This window comes from Aphanomyces astaci (assembly GCF_000520075.1).
Source record: "Aphanomyces astaci strain APO3 unplaced genomic scaffold supercont1.10, whole genome shotgun sequence".
NCBI classification, from domain to species: Eukaryota; Oomycota; class Saprolegniomycetes; order Saprolegniales; family Verrucalvaceae; genus Aphanomyces; species Aphanomyces astaci.
Genome location: NW_009798273.1, coordinates 833931 through 857428, shown reverse-complemented (window position 1 = coordinate 857428; position 23498 = coordinate 833931). Strand labels below are relative to the sequence as shown.

Sequence of the window (23498 nt, the reverse complement as noted above, 5' to 3'; positions counted from 1 at the left end):
CGATTCTTGCACTTCCCTAATAATTGCTCGAAAGGTTCAACCCATTTGACCACCAAAAATTCTAGCTGTGTTAATATAATGCATACTAATTACGTCTTTTTCAACATTGTAATACTCGGAGTATTAACATTCATCGTGTGAAAACGAAGGGGGGGCAAAGTACACACATTACATTGCCGCGTATGCATAGACACCGATGAACCATCGCGCCGAAAGGTGAGCCAGCCATGTCACATGGTGTTTACTTGATGACCTTTGGACCTGCAAGTTCAGAATGGAACGAAGTTACTACTGTAGGCTGACGGCACCACAAAAGGCAACAACTGATGTTCACATGCAAACCTTGATCTATTACGCATTGTCTGAGGTGTCTTGGCGGGCTTGCGGGTGCTGAACTCCGCTCGTGCGGACGTGGTCGTAGCCATTCCAAAGCACGAAGTCGTTGGAGGCGGGGGACACTTTTGGCGGCGCCAAGATGGTCAGACTGTCGTCATGGTCCTTGTCGTTGGTTGTCTCGTGACGGTGAAATGCAATTTGCACCATCACTTTGCCGCACACAGAGTACTTGTACCCGTAAAAGAACCGGTCCACCGAGTTGGTTCGTACAAACAACAGCGCGACCCATCCAATGGCCACGACCACGAGCATCCACTGCATCTGATTCCGAAACGACACCCGGGTGACTTGAAAGTCGGCAAAACCATACCCGACAATGGCCGAACGAAGCGACCAGCACGTAAACACGAGGCCGTACATCGTGCCCGCGTGATACACGCCAAACATGTCGGTGACGAAGCACTGAATCAGGGCCATGCTCCCCCCCGATCCGAACACGTACGTGAACGACAGCGACCGGACCGACTCGAACGTCATGTTTTCACTGGACAAGGCGGCCATGGACCCGAGTTGGGCGCTCAAGATAAAAAAAAACACGATCTTTCGAGCATAAGCGGGGTTGGCATAACACACTCGAATGATTAGGTCCGATATGACGGGGATCGTCAGCTGCCCCGCGAGGTTTACAACTACGCCAGACCGAGTGAGGGATATATATATATATATATACGATCGAGGGGGGGGCGTACTTAGGCCCTGGACTTTGGAAGAGTTGGTCACGTCCACAGATTGGCCAAACACTTTGGTGTTGATGGCTACGAATTCGCTGGAAAACACCATCGCGGGGATGATGCTGGCTGCAAACGCAATGTACATGCAGAAAAAGTCTGTCGAGCAAATGCACTGGACGAGCGACAACGCCTTGACTTGCTGAAAGTAGTGCACATCTGTGCCGTCCAATTCGCCTTGAACGATAGAGTAGTTGACCAACGTCATCCCTAAAACAGTTTCCCCCCACGCACCATTTGAATGAAATGAATTGGGGGCGAGCATGATAGCGTACCGAGTTGGAGGTACTCGTCTTGTACTAGATTAGGGTCGGGCGCTTTACTCTCAGGCACGCCGTGGATGTCGTGGCCGTTTACCGTGAACGAAACGGGGGGCGTTCGGATCACAAGGGTAACGACAATCATGGTCAACACAATGACCAGCCCTAGTCACGACGGAACTGAACTTGAAGCGGATCAAAAGGGGGCGGACGTTACCGGTGGTCCAAAATACGTGGGGGATATTGCGGACGTTCGTCACGACTTGAACGAACCCCCCTCGGTTTAAGAACGCCTTGTAAACGTTCGCCCCTGCAACCGTCCCCGCCCCAAACGAGCACATGCATAGACCCGCTGTGAGGCCTCGGATATCTGGGAACCACTTCTGGCTGGCAGTCATGGTGGAAACGATGGCCATTCCAAACCCCCCGCCACAGAAAAAGCCATATCTAAACACCAGCATAAACACTCAGAGATGTATTGTGGGGGGGAAGGTTTGTACCCAATTGTAAGGAACAACTGCGCCTTGGTCGTCACTGCCAGTTGTGCCAAGGTGAACCCGACGGCCAGCAACATTGTCGCTACCGTCATGCCTATTCGAGGGCCCCGACGCTCAATAAAGGGCCCAGATATGGCGGCGCTGAGTCCCATCCAAATATACGCTTGGTACAACACAGTGACGGACGTTTTGGTTTGGCTTCCGTACATGTACACATCCAGAGCGTCGTAGAGGGTGGAGAAGGCCAGCAGTGTCCCCGCTGCAAGCATAGCCAAACACGATGCAAGGAGAAGGTACCACCGGTTAAATGCCACGCAATTGACGGACGCGACAGAATGAAGCCCAGTGGCGACCACAAAGAGGTAGTGCTCGGCGTCCAACTCCTCGGTGGACTTGGCGCCGAGCGTCACGGTCCAGTATTGAACGAGCCATCGAAGCATTGGGTTTTGAGATAGTGAAAATGGGACTGGCGTGGAGGGTGTATGACATCCCAGTGTGCGGCAAATAAATAGAAAGGTTATCGACAGACGATTGATAGGGAGATGCACTTTGAGCCTGTCCAATTCGCCGATGGATCTCTCGAACTATATCTATTCATGTGATAGTTGAGTCATTTTGTGAAAAAGTAAGTGCTTCCAATTATATTGATCGATTGAGAGCTAACCAGCGACTTTGTTGCAGCTCTTATTAGGAATAGAGAATTCGAGTAATATTCATCGTTTCAGACAACACTACTGTAATAGCAATGCCAAGATCTCACTCTATTGCTCATTCACTGATCGCTTCAGCGAATTGACACAAAGCAGGTCGATTGCTACGATAGGCACCGCAATCAGTCAGTGCCACGCTTCTTATCATGGCATCAATGTTAACAATTGTGGATTTCCGCCTCAATAATGCTAGCAACCACGCCTCCAAAAAAGACGAGCTATATTTAGCTCAGGCAGTGTCGTTAACCTCCAAAACTCGACGCGGGTGACGACAGCACCATGCATCGCGTGAGTGACCAGTTGGAGGACCGATACCCATACAAAAGCGGATTTCGTGAAGAACACGATGCCACCGAAGTGTCCCGAGCGTACGGGAGCCACGATATCGGGCGGTACTGCCAGCTTCTGTCGCTCAAGGAAGATTTAGCCGACGAAGCCCGCATCAAGGCGCTGAGTGGGCTGGCCGACCTGCTGGCGAACCAGGAGAACAAGGCCAAGGCGGTCGCAGCAGGCGTCATTCCGTCCATGAGTCGACTCATGACAGTGTCGAATCCGGACATTCGACTTGGCTCGGCTGCGGTACTTGCAGGTTTGCTTGATGGTGGTCGATCAAAACAAAACAGCCCTTAACTCATACGTGTAGCCATCGCATGGGATGCCGACGGCGTTGTGGCCATGGACAAGGACCCGACGCTCCTCTTTAACCTGAACTCGCTGCTCTTTGACGCCCAGCCAACTTGTGTGGAAATGGCCTCCAAAGCGTTTGTACGACGTACTATTGTCGTGAAGAGTCGTTTTGAATGTTGCGGCTTGAACCATCTAGGTGAATTTAACCACATGTCGCGACAGTATTCCCATCGTGCTCAGCCGGAGCTACATCCCCGAAAAGCTGGTGGCCATGGCCTCGTGTGGAGATGACACACTGACGACTGCTACTGTGCTCAACCTGTACCAAACGTTTGGCCAGCTCACCAAGTCTCACGCGGGCGCCCAAGCCCTCGCCCAAGTCAAGGTCGTGCCCGCCCTCGTCCGCGTGTTGCAAAAACCACTTTCGTTCCCCAGCAAGTTGCTGCGACACGTCGTGCTCGCCGTGTGGAACTTGGCCACGCATGTAACCCAACAATCATCATCCCCATTCCACATTTCGATCTGGACGTCGTTGCTGTAGAACGCAGGCAAACTCGAAGCGATCAAAGCCAACGTGGTGGAACTCACAATTAAAGTGCTTTCGGGGGCCCAGAAGGGCGTGTTTCATTCCCTCGACAGTCAATCCAAGCTGGATCTTATCCGCATTGCGTCTGGCGCGCTCATGGCGCTGTCGACGGCGGAACTGGCCAAACCCAAACTTCTCGCGACAGGCATCGACGTGCTCGTCGGGTGTTTGCTTGTCAACGAGTCGAAACAAAATGCGATTCAGGCTTTGAATTACATGTGCGAGGACCGGTCGGGGCTGCTGCCGGTCGTGGCTTTGCTTCTGGACCACCCCACCCAACTCCTCGTCCAAGTGTTTAGCATTCGAGCGACGCCGGCGCTGAATACGCTGCTGGAGCAGCAGCTCAAGTCGCCCCAATTGATTCTGCAAGCCATCTTGGCCATGGTAGCGCAAGACGGCGGCGTGGATGAAGTCACCCAGTGCCTCAACATGCTCGACAACGTCACCAAGTTGTGCCAAATCAACGCGGACGCGCCTCAAGTGCCCGCGCTCGCCACGCAAATTATCAAAGCCATTGCCGAGGTTGATGGTCTTTTTCTTACACTAATTAACGTTAGTAGTTTGGCTAATTCGTGGAGTAGCATGACGACAAGGCCCGTGCCAGGGTCGAGCGGGCGCTGGAACGGCACAAAATCGCCCCCGCCTTTGTCCACGCCGTGCTGTAACCAGGATATTCCAAGGATATCATTCACGATTTCTCGGACGAATAATGATACAATTGTTTCATTGACTTTTTGTATCAAAACTACCTCTATAAATGCATCCGGATAAGAAAAGGTCGCTGGATGCTGACGTTGACTGTAAAGTACCATATGTGGTACTAGTACTTTTTATAGAAATATATCAAAATTACAAATATCAACTATTAATCGTATCTATTTCAAAAATATACTAACTACTATTAATAGTAAGGAATACTTGAATATTTCTCTCCGGGGTCTTCTGTTATGCGATTCCAAATATAGTATTCATAAATATTCGAGATCCTCGGTTCAATTGAATCCAACCGATCACGAATCTCTCCCATTGGTCAATCTGAAAATGCTTGTCGCTGATTGGCTACATTTTTTTCGTGCTTTCGCGGAATTGGGACCACTGAGATATTCAAACTGTCGTGCCATTTCAAGTAGAAGTATGGCGGTTTGGAGGGTAAATGGGAATACATGGAGCAACTTTCGTGGCAATTACGTTTTGGATATTATTATTATTGCTCGGATATACAAATATATATCATATATATCGATTGCATGAGCTAACATCAAGTACATACATACAGTAGTATGATATTAATTCAACGTCATTAGAGGCAGTGCGGACACTTGTACGTGCCCGAGAGATTCCGGAACGACGGCGACAAGTACAAGCACCTACCAGGGTTGTTAGTTGGTCGTTAGTTGGTCGTTAGTTGGTAGTACTTGAGATGGAATCGTTTGACGCATGCAGCGCATTGCACGGTCGTGGCCAAGTCGTTCCATGTTTCTTTGCACTCAAAGCACGAAGATGCTGACCGATATTTCTCCTTGAGGGGGGTCGATTCTTGGTCCGCTAATAATTTCCATCAATATATATATATATATAAAATTGGCCCCAATGAATTATAAAACAATATATATTCAACGTACGCAAGGCAAGCGATTTCATCGGCGAACAAGGCACGACGTACTCGCGCCGTACTTTTTTCATATCGACGTTGGTCAGTTCGTTTCGCAGCAAGGTTTCAAACGATGAAACGGACGCCAGCGGAAACAAGTGCGCTTCGTCTATGCAATCCCACCTACACTTGATAAGTATAAACAGAGGTACGAAACACATAAAAAACGCGTACTGGACGAGTCGGACGCACACGATCTGGAGTTTGCGCACTAAACTGGTCAAATACGCGTCTTTGGTCGTGTGCTGGACCAATCGGATCGCTCGGTACAAGAACTCGACACTTGTCGCATAGTAATATCGCTCTTGGGGGGTCGTTTGAGACGTCCGGTACAGAAACCGATCGGCCAAAGCCCGATGAATCGCCGCGCCCAGGTCCTGGTGCGCGTAGTGACGTGGCAGCGTCACCGTCGACGTCTTGTCCTCGGCCAATCGGTCGTCAAAGTACAGGAAAATCACCCGCAAATAGTGTCGTGCGAGTGAATTCGATAGCTGAGAGATGTGGTTTAGCACAAGAGCTGGCGGGTTCTGCATGACTCGGCCAAAGTACGCGGCCGCCGCGCGCAGTTCCGACGGATGGTTGCTGACTTGGAGCAACGTCGACTGAATATGGTGTAGCTGGCTAGGACTGAGCTTGGAAAGTTTATTGGCCACGCGTTCGCACTGGTACAAGATGGTTTCGATACGCTGGGTGGTACCTACAGTAGAAATAATATATATTTAAATATATATATATATATATATATATATATATATATGGATAATGACAAATATATATATATACCTCGTTCCCCAATGTATTGAAGTTCGACCACCGACAGATCGTAAAACTGAAACGACACGGCCTTGCGACGACGGGTAGTAGTTGGTTCGTTAGTTGGTTCGTTAGTTGGTCCGTTAGTTGGTGGCGAGTGGCTACACAGCCGTTCACAGTCGACGAGTGGCATAAACAGATGCAATTGCCATGGAAATACGCTCAAATCCAAGCCATGAGCCCAGCACGATGCAAACACTCGGCCTGCGACAGTGTTGGACGCCACCAGGTCGGCTTGGAACTGCTCCACTTCGACTTGGGACAGAGGAATTGTCGTCGTCGTACTAGTAGTAGTACTAGTACTACTAGAACCCAAGGTCCGAGTGGTGGGGCTGGAACGTAGAGCAGTAGTAGCAGCAGGAAGGATCGGGTTTGGGGATACAGTGTCGCAGGCGGGCGGTGGCGGGCCAAGTTGCTCCAGAACGGAGCCACGAGAACGTGGCTGATGTGGGGATACCACGGCGGGGGGGGTCGTTGCTGGCACATCAGGCTTGAGCAAGAAGCCCGACCGATTCTTGTTCGCGGTCGTCGCCTGTGACGTGGTTGAGGGCTGGCGGCGCTGTCGCATGGACATCGCATGCCCCGAAGCTTGTTTCGCTGCCAGTGTCGTCTTCCGTGTCAGAGCTGGTCGAGTGGTGGCCGCCTCCGATGGAAACCGTGTCGCAGATAGAGGCGGCGGCGGCAGCTTGGACTGGACAAGTCGGCTGGAAATGGAGGGTTTCGAAGTACGCTGGGTAAGGGACGACGGCGCTCGATGACGAGGGAAGCTTGGTTTTGACGTAGCAGTATGATCGGTGGATGATCGAAAGGAGGTGGAACTGGGTTGGACGGAAGGGAGAGGCTGCGAAGGTCGCTTGTGTTGCGAAGAATGATCTGTCGACGGCGTAGTAGGAGGAGGTCGTCGTTTGAAGGATGTTGACGCTTGGATAGGAGGAGGAGGAGGGGGACCTTTGGGTAGAGTACGTCGGGTGATGCGAGATGGCTGGGACCGTGTAGGTCGTGTAGCGACGGCAGGACGGGTCGTACGAAGTGACGTGACGAGATTTGGGTTTTCACGGGGGGCAGTTGCAACCAAGTCTACTGGCCGCGGTGGTTGTACCCCGCCGCGTGTCTCGACGGCGGGACCCGCGCCTTCCTTCGCAGCCGCGCGTGGACGGGCATTGATCTGCGCCGACGAACTGCGTCCTTGTCGACCTATCGTGCTAGGCGTGGCCACCTTTCTCGCAGACGATGGCGGCACGCGAGGTGTTCCACTGCTTGTCACGCGACTGTGTTTCAAAGGAGTGGTATACGACAACACGCTGTCCTCCAACGGTCGCTTTGACGGGGTGGGCTTTGCAGTGGACGTCATCACACTGACCTCCAAAGGTCGTTTCGATGGCGTGTACTTGGCAGTCGAGTTCCATGGCGATGGCTTGGCATGCTCCGCCGCCGCTGCCTTGAGCTTCAGCGGCGTCGACGTGAACTGCGCAAACACATCCGCCATCCTACAACCAACCTCGTCTCCGCCGCCAAAAGTGCCGCAATCAGGTTTGAGTTTTTGAATTTCCAACCCTCTCAACTTCAATCCTCGTCCGAATACGGATAAAACTCCAAACATACATACATCCGGATACCTAGTCCATTGTCCGGATACAAGGTCACCACGGTTGGCTGGAATCCGGATAACACGCCATTTCGCACTTAAATATGTCCTCGCGTCGTCACACTATTTAACGGGACTACAAGTCGACTTTCTGCTTTTTGGATGGACTGCTCCACTGGATGGTGGAGAACAAGTTCTTCACTTGCTTCTTGGGCCGCCGGGTGGAGCCGCCAACGGGGCTGCTGCTGCTGCTCGCGACGATGCCTGTCTCTTCCCTGTCCTGCAGCGGGATTAGCGGCGGCGGACTGGTGAGTCCTCCTCCTTCTTGATCTTCTTCTGCTGCCACCACGACCACTCCCGTCGTGTCGTCCTTGTCATCTACTTCGTCGACTACAACGACCATCGTCTGTTCTTCTTGCGCCCAGTATCGCTCTTCCTCCTGAATCGTCAGTCCATTGTGGACTTCTGGCTGGCCGTCCGAGAGCTTGGCTTTGATCGACGTGATCACGCCAGGGTACGCTGCTTCCAACAGCGTCACCTTGGCATGGGTCACGATATGTTGCATGATCAAGCGGCAGTTGTGCGCTTCCGCCGACATGATCATCTCGAGCAACGCCGACACGACTGCAGATGGGTTCCTCGGGCGCACATGGAGCAAGTCGACGATCGCGTCCCAAATGGCCGGGGTCGCGACCACGTTGCTGTAGAACGTTTCATTTCGCAATACACAAGCCCTGAGAAACGCAGCAACGTGCAGTACGCGGAGCTTGTTGCCGCTACCGAGCGCGTCCGTGGCGTACGCGGCGATGGGGATCTTGGCGAGAAGGTACTTGATGCGGTACCCGTGATGGGACACGCACATGGTGAGCACTTCCCACACTGACGCATGCAGTTCGTACAAATTGCCGGTCTGGTCGGGGAGGCCGAGGAGATGTACCCACCAGTGCATGTAATTGCCATGATAGAGCATATGGAGGAACTTGTCATCGCGGCCAGGGACGACGTGGAAGAGGTGCTTGAGGACGTCCAGCACGCCGCCGCGCGCGGCTTCGGCCTGGACGAACGCGACGAGAATCGCGAGGAGCAGCGATTGATGGGGTTCCCAGGATAGGGAGAACGGAATGGAGAGGTCGCAGCACCCGCGCTCGTCCGCCATGTACACGCGGAGGAGGTCGCCGTTTTGGAAGAGCACGAGATGATGCAGCATCTCGAGCACGAGCAGTCGGTTCGTGTCGTTTGCGCGCGTGACGATGGCGGCGAAGCTGGACAAGAGCGTCGTGGGGAACAGCGCGTGATGGAGCGACCCGAACACGGGGTTCATGCCAGAGTAATCGGCTTTGAGCATGTGCGGGACGCGCGGCGTGCCTAGAACAAGATATCGTGAGGAAGACGAAGGATAAGGGGGGATATGTATGTACCGCGGGACGGCGGCTGCGTGATTTGAATCAGTCGCATGACGTTTTGCAAAAGTAGCAGACCCGTCGACTCGGTGGAACGGTCCGCGACGAGAGCGCGCAACTGAACCATGTACTCTTCGTGGTTGGAGATGTACGTGAGGATCGAGATGTTGTTCTCGTTCACGATGGACTCGAGCCAAATCGTGCATCCGTCGGCCAAAGACCGGGACAAGATGTTGTCCTTGATGGCGTCGATGCGGTAGTTGACGTGGATCGCTTGCACAACCTGCGGGTCTGTGATGGGAATGACCTACCGTCCCATGGTGCATTCAACCCCCTGGAACGAATACATACATATATGCATGCATGCATCATGATGAACGAGATTACCTCGTTGAACGTCATGTGGGCCGACAGTTCCTTGCGAAAGCACATCTTTCGAATCGTGTGGGGATTGAATTCGAGAATGCCGACCACGTCGAGAAAGTACGTGTCCGATAGGAGCAGGTGCAGCACACTTGCATCGCACAGTTCAACTACGCAGGAGGGTCGCATAAGACGTCGAAGGGGTCAAGGGATGCGACGCACACAAGGCCTTTGTGATCTGGAACAGCAGTTCCAAGCTCTCGTCGTCGTCAAGGTCGAGACATTGGTCGGCGACGCGTAGGAGTTCCTTGAGGAACTGCGCATCATGTTCGACGATGCTTTTCACGCGGGCCGCTCGTTTCGTCGGCGGGAGATAGGTCGTCGTCAGTGCCTTTCGGATCTCCATTAGGGTGTGCATGGCGGGGAGCGGGAGTGCGTTGGTTGTGTCGGTGATCGACGAAAGGTCCATATCCTTGTACAGGCTCGTGGTCGTTTCCGTGGACCCCCTCTCCATCTTCGCAGCACCAAATTACTACCCACGTGTGATTGACTGACCTCGGAATATAATTATATTAAAATACGTTGTGGGATTGGCCAATTGCGTGGGGGTTTTGCGCTTTTTCAGCCAATCCCATCGCCGTATTTCAAATTCCACCAATCCAATGCACCTCTATAAATATATGTGCGCGTCGGAATGATGAAAGAAACGCAGGGCTTTACATATGAACTAGCAAAAATATGAATATTTCGACACCATCGTTCCGATGGAGAGTAATTCCCTGCGCTACATATATTGCTTACGTAATCCCTTCCCATTCGAGTACTGTATAGCTAGCCCTGGACCCGTTGTATTGATTGCTGCTTGCTATTCCCACGGTGAAGTTACATGACCAGTGGTTCGTTAACCACCGAAATGTCCTTAGCAACCCCCAAAGTAACTGGAATGTAGTGTTTGGGTTTACACTGCATTTGACTATGCCATATCAAGAACAAGTGAAACGACAAGCAACCATGGAAATTGTACGTACAATTCCCTCATTAAAACAGTTCCACTGTTGTTTTGACCCGAAATACTGTTTCAATGAGATATATATGGAACTTTGTATGCTCGAAACACTTTTCTCACCTCTTACTAGGTACTTACTGTAGGGGTTACGTGCATCTTAGTGATGCAGTTAACTCCGGAGATTTAGCATCACTGTACTCATATGTTACGGGTGAAAAGGTGTATCCGGATGTAAAAAAGGTGTATCCGGATGTAATCATTCCCTCTTTGAAACATTAATCGGGTCAAAACAACAGTGGAACTGTATTATTGAGGGAATTATTCTACTGTCAGATGGACCTCGATTACTGGTACATACGTCGTACCTGCTGATGGAGTATGTATGACTTTGATTGTCGAATACAGAGCTGAAGAGAATATGTATTCACAGTACAGAACAGGAGGTTATGTACTCTCCCAAGCTGTACTGTAACTCACTGGTCGCAAAGGTGACTCGAACGCCACACGTTTCTAACACTGCCTGATCAAGCCTCCATGACGACGTCCATGTACAAAGTGGAGGTACAAACAGGGTTGATATGGAACGCTGTACAACTAGCATGACTTGGACTTGTTGACGTGGCGTTTCTCATGCTCGGACATGATTCATCGCGACATGACGATGATGCGGCGCTGTTGGATGGAAGTGGTTGTCCCAATTGCATTCATTGTGGCAGTGTTGAAGCAGCTGTCGAAATATCGAGTTGTAGAGGTTATATTCACAACTGTATCTTGAACCGACGTCGGCGGCATGCTCGAGTGGAGCCGAGATCGACGGCGTGGCCATGAACAGCGCCTGGTAAGCGAACGGACGGCGAGACATGTGAAAGCACCCCCGCAACATCATCGTAGAGACATGGAGCGTCGACCACCCGTCATGAGGACCGCCGTCGCCAAGTGGCCGCGTCTTACTACGTACGTCCACGACATGTGCTCCCACGTCATATCTGACTGCGTGTACTAGCCACACCATAATCACACGTATGAGGACGACGACGAAGGAACCCCTCGTGTTCGTTCCCATCATCCCCCCAAACGCGTGGTGTCCAACCTGGCAGCATTTCACGAGGACGAGTACGTTGACTACTTAAAGGAGCGTCGGGACATGCGAGCCTCCCAGCCGCATGATCGTGGTAGGCTTCTCTCTACCCCTCATGCGATCTAACGGTGTTTAGGAAAGTGGAAGTGCATGGGAACGGAATTCGTCGACGGCGCCGAGCACGCGTCAGCGTTGCACATCGCCGTGGTGCCTCCAGGTCGGTCCATCCCCTCTCTCCTACTCGATCCACCATCATTGGTTGTAGACGCGGCATACTCCATCGAACGGCAGTTTTGGACGTGGTGCGGACGGGAAGTCTCGCTGGAGAAGCTAGTGGTCGACGCGCCGCCGTCCTTGGACGACCTGTCGCTGCATGATGCGGTGGTGGAAGCAACGACGTGGACTCCCGACGACGTAGTCCGCAGCACATCAAACCCTCCATCATCCTCGTCAGACCCATCTCTTCCTGCACCATCACTCGACCCGGTTCAGGACAAAATGGCAGCCAACGACGACGACACGCCCGCCGCCGCCTCCATCATCATGGACCCCCCCCCTGCAACAACCCATACTGTCCACTGATCATGTGTACTTCATACAAATACTAGTACTTCGTACCGGTACAAGTAGTCCAGAAGTACATTTCTGTGGTTCGCGACAGTAGTAGTACTACTAGTACTCCTAGAAAGGTACTACGTAGTACTATTTATAATATAACGTTAGCAATAATAATGTTGCGGCTACACCAAGAATGTGTTCAACTTGTTAACAGTATAGATCGGCAGACAATCGATCGACCAATCAAAACCCAGAACACTATGCAAGTGGCCAATCAAATACGTCGAATTAGTATGTACCGTGGACGACTTTTATTTTGCTTTTCACATATTTTGGCTAATCTGGGTATAAATACCCGATTTTAACCCGTGGGTGACGAAGTTTTAGATTAATTCAACTTAGTTTTAGCTAATCGGAAGTACCTATGATTGGATGAGCAAGAGCTGTTCCTGCAGCATATGTTGCTAACCTGAAGCGTTTGCCCATTTCATTTCGGCAAACGCGGGGGTTTACAGAGTGGATTACCTAATACACGCGAGTGTGATTCTTGACTATGCTCGATAAAGGTTGATGTTGAGTGCTTCTTGCTCGACTTGTCGTGCCAACGAGTTGCTAACAAGCTGGCTGCAAAGCTCGTGTGAGCTGGTGCACTGCGAGCTTACCCCAGTAGGTCATTACTCTGCATGACTGCTTGGCCACGGGAGTTAATAAAACGAAGTAGTTTTAGTAAAACAACGCAAGTTTTAGATCAGCCAATGACAGAACGGTGGGGAAGCTTACTTTTACCTCGAGTGCAACTTCAGTTTAGGTTAAACTTTGGATGGTTTTAGGAGCTAAAACAACGAGCAAAATATGTGAAAAGCACAATACATCCAAAACTCAAAGAATCGATCGATACATTTGGTGAATCAGCATTAAAGTTTAAAAGGTCAATACTAGTACTAGTAGTAGTACTAGTTAGTATGCTACTATTAATACCTACATACAATAGAGCAATCATGGTGCTTGGTACTACTTGGAGCGTTCGACCATGTCTTCGGCAATGAGTCGAAAGATCACGGCACGGACCGAGTCTTCGTCCGCGACGTTGGCGGCGATCATGTCGGCGATGGTCGTGTCGCCCGCCGCGTATAAATGCAGCAGCACCGGCGCACATCCGAGCGGAAACGAAATGGCCGCGGCGGCGGGCGGCAGTTCGTCATCCTCTTCCTCATCTTCGTCATCATCTTCGTCACATGTACACTGACCCATGTGATGCTGGCGGCAGTTGGTCACCGAGTGGAACAGTGTCACAGAGTCGTCCTGCAATACAATGCGACAGTGCGCCTTGTATCGCAGACGGAGGCTCTGGTTGTCCTTGAGGTGGCATTTGCGGATCATATGGGGCGTGGGCGGTAGCCGGTGTTTGATGAAATCCAGAGCGGCCACGTCAGCGGCCAAATGCAAGTCGGTGTCGGTGATATGGTCAAGCATCTTGGCCTATATATATATATATATATTGGTGAAAATATATGGGATCATGTGGACAAGTGTACCGCCAAGTCTTTGAAATGGGTTGTAAATGCAGCGGCGGACGGAGACTGGGACGTTTGGAATTGGGACCCCATAAAGCCCAAATAGTTTGGTGGGAGTCCTAGCAACACAAAACATATTAAAAGCCGGATATATATATATATATATATATAGAATAAATACCTTTTCGAAACGCAACGTCGTGTTCAAATGCCCGGCGAAGCACCTGCGGCAGCGCCACTTCCATAAAGTTAGCCCACGAATTGTGGTGGTAGATGGAGATGGTCACGTGCGTCGAGAACGTGTCGGACGTGGACCTACGTACGCCCCATGACTTATATGATGATCACGTCATACAGACAAAATGATCACGTCATATACACAAAATGATCACGTCAGCAAACAGGATAACGTCATAGAGACACAATGATCACGTCAGCAAACAGGATAACGTCATAGAGACAAAATGATCACGTCAGCAAACAGGATAACGTCATAGAGACAAAATGATCACGTCAGCAAACAGGATAACGTGATCAAACGTGATATGGTGGTTGGTGGAATATGTATCCCAAAATCGGACCTTTGAAATTTCATATTAAGTTGAAGAGGTATCTTGGGGACTACAATACTCCAATCAAACGTTTTAGCCAATCATATTACAACCATTCATTCTTTGTAGCCAATCATACGCATTTGCTCGATGCAACATTGAAACAAACGTACGCTTGGTGGACGACGCCTCTGGGAAAGTACAGCATGTCGCCTTCTTCGAGGGTTATCTCCATGGTAGGGTCACTTAAGATGGACGGGTCCAGGTCGTTGCTGTGTTCGCCAGCAAGTTGTACGAGCGGCGCGTACAGTTTCCAGTGCTTGGAGCCCTGAGTTTGCAAGATGAACACGTCCACGTCGTCGTGGTGCGGGGCCAACTAAAGGGACATCACGATCAGTTAGAGGAACTCGAACGAGAGATGTACGTACGGCTTGGGCATGCGGAGGTGTGAGATAAGCACTCGCGCCGGCAAGACACCCGTAATGAGCTTCCAACGCGGCGTTGATGTCGCAGATCTTCTTCTGGTATCGCTGGGGCTGGTAGAATTGAACACTGTACCCGGTCGACAGCAAGTTGCCCACTTGCTCGGACGATGCGACACCGTCCAATGGATCGTCCTCGGGCGGCTCAAAGTTCTGCCGACTGCCGTCCTTGTACACGGTGACAGTGAGGTCGTCGCTGTGACGGAGAGATTCCTTCGCGATCACGTCCAAGAGCAGACGACGGGTGAACAAACCCGCGCACGATTTGATCTTCTTCAGATGAAGCGGCTTCTTCTCGAAGTACTCGGCGTCGAACGTGTCGATGGACATCCCCTGGAGCAGAGAAGTCAAGACCCTGTTGTTGGCCGCATCCCCAGTTGATGTCTCTTGTGTTGTCGCTTCACTGTCGGTTGTCTTGGGTTTCTTCGCATCGTTCGTCGACGACTCGTCCGCAACCTTGCGCTTGTCCGCGGCGGCGACTTTCTTTGTTCGGGCCATGATTGATTGTGCATTGGTTCACAGTCCAATCACCAACCATGTGTTGTTCCTATTATCCTGGGTACAAAAATATAAATAAGGCACGTTTAACAAAGGATGGATTAAATAAGTATGGTTTAGATGAAAATATACGCATAAAACCGTGGATGTGATGTTATTACAGTAATACTTCGAAGTAGTTTTCCGCAATAATTTAAGCTCACAATCACCTGAAAACCACTCATATTCGACCTGTTTTGAGCTCACAAAAGTGTCTAACAGTAAGTGTTTGATACAATATTTTATGTAAGTTCTGTCCATATTTCAAGATATTTCGAGCTTATCATTTGGGTATTACCCATTTTATGTAAGTGTTTGATACAATATTTTATGTAAGTTCTGTCCATATTTCAAGATATTTCGAGCTTATCATTTGGGTATTACCCATTTTATCCGGATAACACAATCGTTTAGGCTCATTGGCAGACCGGTTTCGAATATGAGCATTCACAAACTGGTATATTCGGTCTTTTATGTAATTGGCCAGAACCGGTAAATAGTCGAATTTCAAGGAAACGAAAAACTGAGTGGCAACAAACATGGTAAAAAGTGTGAAAAACGAGGTACACTATATTGGGGTATCCGGATATTAACCGGATATACCCCTTCGGGAGAACTCGTGGTTTGAGGGATGCCTTCAACGATGCAACAACCCAACGAATGGCGCGTCGAGCGCGATGAAAGGGGGGAGCTTGGTGGACGTGGCCAATTCGCACGTGGTGCACACAGGGAGCGCTTGTCGATGTTCCTGCGACGATGTTGTCGTGCTGCTGCATTCATTGCACATGACTTGGCTACACTGGCGGCAGTGGGCTTTGGTCGTGCCGAACGTGAACGGGCGCGCACACAGCTCGCACGTGCGCAAACTCAAGTGCTGGTGTACGAGGTCTGTGGCGGCCAATCTTTTGGCCACCACGGCCTTGCGAAGCGCGCGAAGCCCTTGGCACGTTCGCTTCATCCAGAGGTCTTCGATCCACGCTGGCACGAGTCCCTTCATGTCTAGATGCACCAAGATATGCACTTGGACGCAGTCGGGTCGGCCTGGAGATTCCAGCACGACGTGGCCGCAGCGAAGCAGGTCCATGCGAACGAGCCCACGGAGGTGGTGGCACTCGGGCAGGTCGATGGACTTGAGTGCGCGCACCCAGCCTTTCCTTCCGTCGCATTCGACATCCATGTGGGTCTATTCTTATGCATGTTGATGAGATCGAACGAAACAGGATGGGTTGGACCCACCTCGACGAAGCAAGCGTCTCGGTTCTTGATAAAGGGCACAGGGGAGCGGACCGCCGCCCATCGGATGGCAATGTAGTGCCGCGGGTCGTCGATGGACGGACTCGCTACCGTGACCAGATTCGCTTCGCCCATGATGCCTGGGACCAAGGAGCGTTTGGGTTGGTGTGAACTTGGAGTAAACATGGACGAGATTTCATCCACGGTCGCGTGCATTGTCATGGAGCTACAGTACGTCGAGATGGTCGATGTTGGTTCTTGTTCTTTGTGATGTTTCTGAGGGGCGGCTTTGGATATGGAAATACCCCGGTCGGGACTGCCAACTACCCACTGAACGGGTCCATTCGTGGGTACGGCGTACCGAACCTACGCGGAAGGAACTCAACGTTTACACATGGGAGATGGATGAATGCACGCACGACGTCGATGGCACTTTTCCTGGCGACCTTCTTGAAGCGATGCTCGTCGGATGGCGAAAGCGGCGCTAAGTACCGGGAAGGAAGCAGCGGCTGGTTTCGGTGCATTGAAGGGATGTTGGTGAGAAGGTATAGATAGTATGCAGTTAGTTGGCAACAGCGACATTGAGTCTTTTTTCTCGATGCCATTTCATATTGTACTACAACACGAAAAACGGACTTTTCTCAAAGAAACCTTGAACTAGTCGTCCAATATACCCTAAATGAGTTGTCTGCATAACACTAAATTTCTCTTGGGATTCACAGTGCTTTCATGGACACGTTCGGTTCATGAAGTTTGTGCCGAATTACGAGAATTCCAAAGTACATACTTGAAGTACTATTAAAAGTACGTAATACTTCGAAGTACAAAGTACCTTTCTAGGCTTTGCCGTCACGTGGGCAAGGCACGAGATGACGCACGACAGTCACCACGACCGTCGTCCATACACCGCAGTCCATCTTGCCTGAGTCTTATCCTTGTCCCTGTAGCATCGTGCCGCCACCGCAGGACAGGGCCCGTTGGTTCACGAGTCTGACTGTCGCAAGGTATCTATGGGCGCAACTCCTGGTTCTGTGCCACGATACATGATTGGTAGTAAGAAACAATCACTCCGATATGGTTCCCAATTTTACAACCTCGCTATTGGCTAGAATATAATCCGATAATCGAATGAAAAATATAGCCAAATCAGGAATAGAATTTTTAGTGCAACCAATCAAGCGAGATAAGTACCGGTCGTGCGAGATATGATTGGGCGGGGTCTGGATATTCGTACCGAATCTAAAATATTGGTAATTCGGTCCAATTAAGAATCGACGCAGGAGGGTGCGGGAAATGACTAGCGAACCTCAATCGAATTCGTAGCATACCACGCAGCTCGATCGCACTGGGTAGCTCTTAGAGCATCTCCAACGGTGTTTAAGTTACGGATATAGAATAGAAATTCTTGCACTATCCGGAGGGTTTGTTGCTATTTCACGCGAAAATAGAAATTCTGCGAGTCGAAATTTCTAAAAAGTCCGGATAGTGTCAAAATAGCAACCGTAAAAACGAAGTTTGACTTTAACCTATGCTTTAGCAATAGGTTAGAATTTACCGTTGGAGATGCTCTTATGTCTAATAATCACAGTAGGGGCTGAGGACTTTCGATTGGCCTAAATGGCTGGTGATGCGATAATTTCAGCCAGTAGTTTGCGGTGATGGCTTGTCGAAAATACGATCATGGTCCGATTTGTCCGATTCGGAAAGTTTTGATTGGCTGTTGCCATTTCGAAATCTACTTTGGCTGATGTTTCGTGACTCTGAAAGTGACTGTCTCAAATATATCATCCAAGTTTGTTGCTATATTTGCTTCAAATATACCGCCACATAAGATCGTTTTTACGTGTTACTGTATATAAAACGTTCTATGCATGCCATGAGTAAACCACTTAACAGGTTTCGAAGAAAATGCTCTTGCATGGAGCAAGGTTAAGGACCAAATCACCAGCGAAGATGCGAAGAACATTTCTGTCAACCAAGCGAATCAAGAACAAATCCGATCGTGTAACATTGCGACAACAGGCATCAGCTCCGTCGAATTCGGTTTGCTAATATGATTATTCCGCTCACCCTCCAGTAATCCGCGGACTGAAGTAGCCAATAAAATTATCGAATAAAAACACGTTTTGACCAATCAAGTTTCACGTGTATCCGGTAATGGAGAAACGAATGATCGCTATCGCTATACTTTGAGTATATTTAGGTGAGGAAAAATGACGTCTCGACGATCCAACCTACTCTTTTCATTAAAGTAGCTTTTTAAGCTTGCGTTTGTAAGGGTCAAAAAGTGTCTTTTGCTTTTAACTATCGTGAAATTTCAAATGACGTCGTTGTTAAAATGAAATCTGATTTGCCTGATGGTGATTGCTCAACAAATGGCCCAGGCTCCCATACGTACACTTTTCAAATGCCCTTGGACATTTTGGATCAGAAATCGCCGAATTTAAGGTACTACGTAGTATGTGTTTTCAGAAATCACGACCAAAGAGTCAAGGTTGTCATGTATGAAGGAAAAGGGTTAGTAGACAACATTTCAACAAACGGCGACGAGGTTGTGGAAGTGACGCAGTCATGGTGTCATTTCCAATACAAATGTCAAGTCATTTGGTCGTGTAGGAGGAACGGCACTTCCACTTAAACGATATACTGAAACCAAGTAGAAATGTCCACTGACCTGCCATGTGTTTGTTTTGAAACGCTTCATTCACACATGAGTATATACAAGTAACCAGATATATTTCGTCCACAGCAGTCAGAAAACTCAGTTTTCAATACTAGTAACTATAAGACGCAACTAGTCTATTCGGCCAAATATTGTTGTTGTGACATGTGATCGAAGGAATACGAAATTCTCTATCATCATGATATCTCACCGATTCCAATCACTAACCTGCAATATTACGTCCCATGTGTCAGATAACACTACAAATACAGCAATGACACAACTATTCTATTGGTTATATATTGGTGTATAATTAGACTGTTGTGGCACCACAATCTCGTTAATTGAGTTTGGATTATCATTTTTAAGACATTCCTCCGCGAGGGCCGACACTAGAACCACATGCACCACAATTCTGGCATGGCGTCATTCGAGAATTGTGTTGAATGATGCAAGGTACGTTCATGTCATACCGGTATTGTGCTTTTCATGTAGTTTGCCCGTTCATTAACTGCGTTAAAGAACCAGACGTTTAAAATAATATCAGCCCAATTGAAGATAAAACAACGCTAAACACAAGTTCTGCATTTCAGCAGAATAAAACAACCCTTACTTTATTTCAGCCACTAACTAACCGAGTTGTAGCACCAGATCAACTTACCGTGAAGCGTATATAGTTTTAGACAGCCTTTTAGTTTTAGACACCCCAAAAGGTTATTGAATATAGAGTATAAAGGTGTTCCCCAGTACCTCCCCCACAGAATGCCTCTTATAATACATATTACCTCTACAGTTTATTTTGCCGCCAAAGCATTGTGCGGCGCTTTTTGACACGTCAATCGACAACCATGGCTGACGTCCACGAGGAGGCGCCAATGCGACGCAAAGGACGCCCACCTTTCAAATACGGCAAGAAAGCTCATGTGCGGCTCTTCAAGAACAAGACAGTAGACTATCACCACCGCATGAACGCCATTCAGCGCGTCGCCTAGCTTGGGATGTCTGCCTTCCTGGTTGGCTACTGTGTCAACGCAACTCCAACTCAACGCGACACGACTAGAAAGAAAGTGTTTGGATGGATTAAACAGAAGGATCGCATCCAGGAGATGGCCAAAGAAACACGGACGTCGCGTCTCAAATGCGCTCGATCTCGCGGAACTGGAACGACACTTCCACCCGCCGAAGAGGAGCAGCTGGCCCGCTGGGTGCTCGGTATGCGGAAGAACGGCGTCACTGTTACCTAGCACATGCTTCGTGTCATGGCGCTGGAGACGGCGATCGACTTGGGACTCACCGAAGACGAGTTCAAGGCTGGTTGGCACTGGGTTCGTGGCTTCAAGCGCCGCCATGGTCTGTCTCATCGCGCAAAGACGAGGACCGGCCAATATTCCAGCCAGGACGGGACAGCTACCCTTGCTGACTTCTCTGAGCGCGTGCTCATGTGCGCCATGGCCAACGACGTCGATGTGATCTACAACGCCGATCAGACTGCCATCAACTACGAGTACCTACCATCGAAGAACCTCAACCTGACAAAGGACAACACCGTGTGGATCAAGTGCGGTGGGAGGACAAAGGAGCGCGCGACTGCAATGTTGCTGGCGGACACGACCGGGAAGAAGCACCCCCTCTTTCTCGTGATGAAGTCAAAGAAGTCCAAAGTCAAGGAGGTTGTCCAGGAGAATCTTATCACGCGACAAGGCTTCGGACGTCAAGTGTGGGCTACCGTTGAGCCACTGCAGGAGCGCCATGACTGCCGCATCTTCGGAAATCCCACGGCTTGGTGGAACTCGGGCCTGTCGTTGGCATTCCTGGAGTACCTTTTCACTCGGCGTGAAGGCGGCCTTGACAAGAAGGTCATCCTCTTGTGGGACGACTTCAGCGCGCACTTTACGGATTATGTCGTGGCCTACACGGAGTCTATAAACGTCACTCTGGAGCGTGTGCCACCGCGTTTTACCTGGTGCTGTCAACCTGCCGATGTCGCTTGGATTCGTCCTTCGTTGGCTTGTGGAAATCCGGCGGCAGCTTCGGAACAGCAAGGCTGCCAACCGCAACCTCAAGCTCGCGGGTCCATCGAGATCTACAATGGTTGAGTGGATTACTGGGGCATAGAACGAAGTACCTGAAAGCGTGATTTTGAATGGGTTTCGCAAGTGCCAGCTCGTCGACGGAGCTGTCGTTGAGGTCGTTCTGCCGGGGGATAGTCTGGACGTCGGTGACATTGCTGATTTGATGGCTGACTCTGCCGTCGAAGAGACCATTGATCCAGCTCTGGATATTGACGCCGTCGATGCCATCAGCTCACCTGAAATTGTTTCGTTGTAGATAACGTATTATCTTACCATTTGTATGAGCTATTTTATAATGTTTCCCTTTGTTGTCTGATACCCCTAACGTTTTATAATGATCCACTCCTAATATTTGAACTTGGGCAGCCCCCAACGATTTCCAATTATCCGAAAATTCAGAGTCCGGATAATTGCCCCGTGGGTGTCTAAAACTATAAACGCTATACGGTACGCAGCGCAACCACCAGTGCATCACGATGCATACCGTATTACCGTATTAGGATCACGATGCATACCGTATTACCGTATTAGGATGTGAAATGGGAGTACTATACATCGTGTAGTCGTAGTGCGCCCTTGCCTTCCACGTACTGTGCTAAGGTTAGAGCAGATCAAGTGTTGTACATGTAGGTATGGCATCGCTTTGAATCATTGGACAGCGCGACGACTACATATATCCTAAGTATATCCCTAACGTTATATACATTACTCGGAGTAGATAATGTTAGTACTGTAGTGATCATGGATGAGAGGTCATATATGTGGCCATAGCTGCTTCAGTTTCATTGCGGCAAGCACCTTGACGTGTTGACGTAAAGTAAGTTGTTTGCCAGAATGAAAACGGCAAACAACTTGTTTTACGAAAGTGTCTGTAAAACCACCTTCAACCCACCAATCATCGCATTAGATGAAGTAACTTTAAACAACACACCCAACCGTAATTTAAGTTACTTTAGACGTTATTTAAGCCTGATAAATTTTTGAACAATGAATTTAACCCTGGAATTGCCAAAAAAGGTGCAAAGCACAATACATCTTCTGCTCGGTGTTCGTGTCATGCATGTTCTGCTCTATGTTTATGTCCATGCATGTTCTTCTCGGTGATAGGATAAATAGAAATCTGAGTGGGTCCAAAGTGACGGACTTTCGAAATGCACTGCAGCACACACGGGGAGGCTTTGCACACCGTGCCTACTCCGACAATAAGTTACTCCCTGCGGTTTCCTTAGCTCTGACTACTCAAGCAGTGCACTGTAGTTTTTGCTGCGTACTTCCTCTGTTCCAGGTTAGAGCATCCCCACTCGTGGCGCTAAAACTCCAAACTGTATTTTTTCAGTCAGATTTTAGCGTTTTAATTCTCCCACCGCGGGACTCTAAATTCTGGCGTCGACGCTATCCGGCGCGCTAACAGTCAGATTATTTGTCAGATTTGACCGATTGGTTAGAGTTCTGGCCAGCATACAATTAGCAATACATTTTCATGTGGATACAATTCCCAGCACGTTTAGTATTACCTGGTTGCAATGGCATGACGCCATGTCGGCCAAGTACAGGTGCGTGTCCTCGCGGCCCCACATAGCGCAAAGCGCCGCTCAACACTAAGTTAGAGTGAGTCCATGAGTCCTATCTTGTGTAACTCATCAACGCGACTGCATGAGACGTTTGTATGGTGAAGGATGACTGTCAGCATTGGCCATGGCGGCAGTCGTCCATCGGCATGTGCCAACCTCGCCGACCGACGATGCTAACCTTACGGTATTGCGATTCTTGTAGGAAGCACACTGAAAGTTGGCGCCTGAACAGATGCAAGGACGACCAGGTCGCGTGGAACCAGCGCCTGCATGCGTTGCCCCAGCACTGCACCCGCTGGCTCGTGTACGGTGTCCACAGTGCCTGCGATGTGGGCACCGTACGCGAGCGAGCGGGTACAGTCTCGACCAACCGAGCATGCCCCTTCCCCCTCAATTGCAACTTTTGGATTTCTGTTAACGCATGCGTAGACAATCAATCAAATATTGTGTATCTGTTCGTTTTCAAGCGCATGTAAGCGTAGACGCGATTATAGGTCGCAACCGGCAGCGGAGTGCTACTACTGATGCGGCTTTCTAAGCGATATTCCCTGCTAGTAGTTCATTCACTGACTTGTTGGCATGCTTTACCCTGAACTACTTTTATCCAGGCGATTCTGC

At 49.7% G+C, this 23498-nt stretch overlaps 7 protein-coding genes across 16 annotated transcripts; 2 read left to right on the top strand and 5 right to left on the bottom strand.

Moving 5' to 3' along the window:
- Positions 1 to 331: 331 nt before the first annotated feature.
- H257_05502 (hypothetical protein) lies at positions 332 to 2321 on the bottom strand (the record flags this gene model as incomplete). The annotated part of the gene is made up of 5 exons (XM_009830407.1): positions 332 to 1025; positions 1086 to 1301; positions 1400 to 1549; positions 1602 to 1831; positions 1885 to 2321. The coding sequence occupies 5 exons, from the start codon at positions 2319 to 2321 to the stop codon at positions 352 to 354; spliced, it is 1707 nt and encodes a 568-aa protein (XP_009828709.1). The 3' UTR covers positions 332 to 351.
- A 502-nt stretch (positions 2322 to 2823) lies between these two features.
- H257_05501 (hypothetical protein) lies at positions 2824 to 4534 on the top strand. Its single transcript, XM_009830406.1, has 5 exons — positions 2824 to 3180; positions 3235 to 3356; positions 3415 to 3702; positions 3760 to 4326; positions 4386 to 4534. The coding sequence occupies exons 1-5, from the start codon at positions 2871 to 2873 to the stop codon at positions 4467 to 4469; spliced, it is 1371 nt and encodes a 456-aa protein (XP_009828708.1). The 5' UTR covers positions 2824 to 2870; the 3' UTR covers positions 4470 to 4534.
- A 550-nt stretch (positions 4535 to 5084) lies between these two features.
- On the bottom strand, positions 5085 to 7796 carry H257_05500. Of its 2 annotated transcripts, XM_009830404.1 has the most exons (5): positions 6239 to 7796; positions 5630 to 6152; positions 5427 to 5578; positions 5220 to 5349; positions 5085 to 5171 (listed from the first exon to the last, which is right to left on the bottom strand). In XM_009830404.1, exons 1-5 carry the CDS (start codon positions 7752 to 7754, stop codon positions 5105 to 5107), a joined length of 2388 nt encoding a protein of 795 aa, XP_009828706.1. In that variant the 5' UTR covers positions 7755 to 7796; the 3' UTR covers positions 5085 to 5104. The 2 variants fall into 2 exon arrangements, with proteins under 2 accessions (XP_009828706.1, XP_009828707.1); XM_009830405.1 differs by having other exon boundaries at positions 5085 to 5349.
- A 120-nt stretch (positions 7797 to 7916) lies between these two features.
- On the bottom strand, positions 7917 to 10171 carry H257_05499 (hypothetical protein). Of its 7 annotated transcripts, XM_009830397.1 has the most exons (4): positions 9839 to 10171; positions 9641 to 9786; positions 9272 to 9560; positions 7917 to 9218 (listed from the first exon to the last, which is right to left on the bottom strand). In XM_009830397.1, the coding sequence occupies exons 1-4, from the start codon at positions 10128 to 10130 to the stop codon at positions 7990 to 7992; spliced, it is 1956 nt and encodes a 651-aa protein (XP_009828699.1). In that variant the 5' UTR covers positions 10131 to 10171; the 3' UTR covers positions 7917 to 7989. The 7 variants fall into 7 exon arrangements, with proteins under 7 accessions (XP_009828699.1, XP_009828700.1, XP_009828705.1 ...); XM_009830398.1 differs by having other exon boundaries at positions 9641 to 10171; XM_009830403.1 differs by having other exon boundaries at positions 9272 to 9786.
- Positions 10172 to 11384: 1213 nt separating this feature from the next.
- Positions 11385 to 12449, top strand: H257_05498. 2 transcript variants are annotated; one of them, XM_009830396.1, is made up of 5 exons: positions 11385 to 11460; positions 11514 to 11576; positions 11626 to 11794; positions 11837 to 11917; positions 11966 to 12449. In XM_009830396.1, the coding sequence occupies exons 1-5, from the start codon at positions 11413 to 11415 to the stop codon at positions 12280 to 12282; spliced, it is 678 nt and encodes a 225-aa protein (XP_009828698.1). In that variant the 5' UTR covers positions 11385 to 11412; the 3' UTR covers positions 12283 to 12449. The 2 variants fall into 2 exon arrangements, with proteins under 2 accessions (XP_009828698.1, XP_009828697.1); XM_009830395.1 differs by having other exon boundaries at positions 11837 to 12449.
- A 558-nt stretch (positions 12450 to 13007) lies between these two features.
- H257_05497 lies at positions 13008 to 15303 on the bottom strand (the record flags this gene model as incomplete). 2 transcript variants are annotated; one of them, XM_009830393.1, is made up of 6 exons in its annotated part: positions 13008 to 13091; positions 13245 to 13737; positions 13794 to 13891; positions 13954 to 14087; positions 14497 to 14699; positions 14752 to 15303. In XM_009830393.1, the coding sequence occupies 5 exons, from the start codon at positions 15301 to 15303 to the stop codon at positions 13270 to 13272; spliced, it is 1455 nt and encodes a 484-aa protein (XP_009828695.1). In that variant the 3' UTR covers positions 13008 to 13091; positions 13245 to 13269. The 2 variants fall into 2 exon arrangements, with proteins under 2 accessions (XP_009828695.1, XP_009828696.1); XM_009830394.1 differs by lacking the exon at positions 13008 to 13091 and having other exon boundaries at positions 13194 to 13737.
- Positions 15304 to 15893: 590 nt separating this feature from the next.
- Positions 15894 to 17169, bottom strand: H257_05496 (hypothetical protein). The gene is made up of 3 exons (XM_009830392.1): positions 16995 to 17169; positions 16579 to 16941; positions 15894 to 16525 (listed from the first exon to the last, which is right to left on the bottom strand). The coding sequence occupies exons 1-3, from the start codon at positions 17097 to 17099 to the stop codon at positions 15980 to 15982; spliced, it is 1014 nt and encodes a 337-aa protein (XP_009828694.1). The 5' UTR covers positions 17100 to 17169; the 3' UTR covers positions 15894 to 15979.
- Between the last annotated feature and the right edge of the window lie 6329 nt (positions 17170 to 23498).

What these genes read in the sequence shown, in the direction of transcription:
- H257_05501 (XM_009830406.1), top strand. Translation starts at nt 2,871, where the DNA reads ATGCATCGCGTGAGTGACCAGTTGGAGGACCGATACCCATACAAAAGC. An exon ending in CTCGGCTGCGGTACTTGCAG is followed by an intron (nt 3,181 to 3,234) that starts GTTTGCTTGATG and finishes TCATACGTGTAG; the next exon opens with CCATCGCATGGGATGCCGAC. An exon ending in AAATGGCCTCCAAAGCGTTT is followed by an intron (nt 3,357 to 3,414) that starts GTACGACGTACT and finishes TGAACCATCTAG; the next exon opens with GTGAATTTAACCACATGTCG.
- H257_05500 (XM_009830404.1), bottom strand. Translation starts at nt 7,754, where the DNA reads ATGGCGGATGTGTTTGCGCAGTTCACGTCGACGCCGCTGAAGCTCAAG. An exon ending in TCAATACATTGGGGAACGAG is followed by an intron (nt 6,153 to 6,238) that starts GTATATATATAT and finishes TTTCTACTGTAG; the next exon opens with GTACCACCCAGCGTATCGAA. An exon ending in GTCAAACGATTCCATCTCAA is followed by an intron (nt 5,172 to 5,219) that starts GTACTACCAACT and finishes CAACCCTGGTAG; the next exon opens with GTGCTTGTACTTGTCGCCGT.
- H257_05499 (XM_009830397.1), bottom strand. Translation starts at nt 10,130, where the DNA reads ATGGAGAGGGGGTCCACGGAAACGACCACGAGCCTGTACAAGGATATG. An exon ending in CCAGATCACAAAGGCCTTGT is followed by an intron (nt 9,787 to 9,838) that starts GTGCGTCGCATC and finishes CCTCCTGCGTAG; the next exon opens with TTGAACTGTGCGATGCAAGT. An exon ending in CCCACATGACGTTCAACGAG is followed by an intron (nt 9,561 to 9,640) that starts GTAATCTCGTTC and finishes ATGGGACGGTAG; the next exon opens with GTCATTCCCATCACAGACCC.
- H257_05498 (XM_009830395.1), top strand. Translation starts at nt 11,413, where the DNA reads ATGCTCGAGTGGAGCCGAGATCGACGGCGTGGCCATGAACAGCGCCTG. An exon ending in GTGGCCATGAACAGCGCCTG is followed by an intron (nt 11,461 to 11,513) that starts GTAAGCGAACGG and finishes ACATCATCGTAG; the next exon opens with AGACATGGAGCGTCGACCAC. An exon ending in AAGTGGCCGCGTCTTACTAC is followed by an intron (nt 11,577 to 11,625) that starts GTACGTCCACGA and finishes TGCGTGTACTAG; the next exon opens with CCACACCATAATCACACGTA.
- H257_05496 (XM_009830392.1), bottom strand. Translation starts at nt 17,099, where the DNA reads ATGCACCGAAACCAGCCGCTGCTTCCTTCCCGGTACTTAGCGCCGCTT. An exon ending in GGAAAAGTGCCATCGACGTC is followed by an intron (nt 16,942 to 16,994) that starts GTGCGTGCATTC and finishes CCTTCCGCGTAG; the next exon opens with GTTCGGTACGCCGTACCCAC. An exon ending in GAGACGCTTGCTTCGTCGAG is followed by an intron (nt 16,526 to 16,578) that starts GTGGGTCCAACC and finishes GCATAAGAATAG; the next exon opens with ACCCACATGGATGTCGAATG.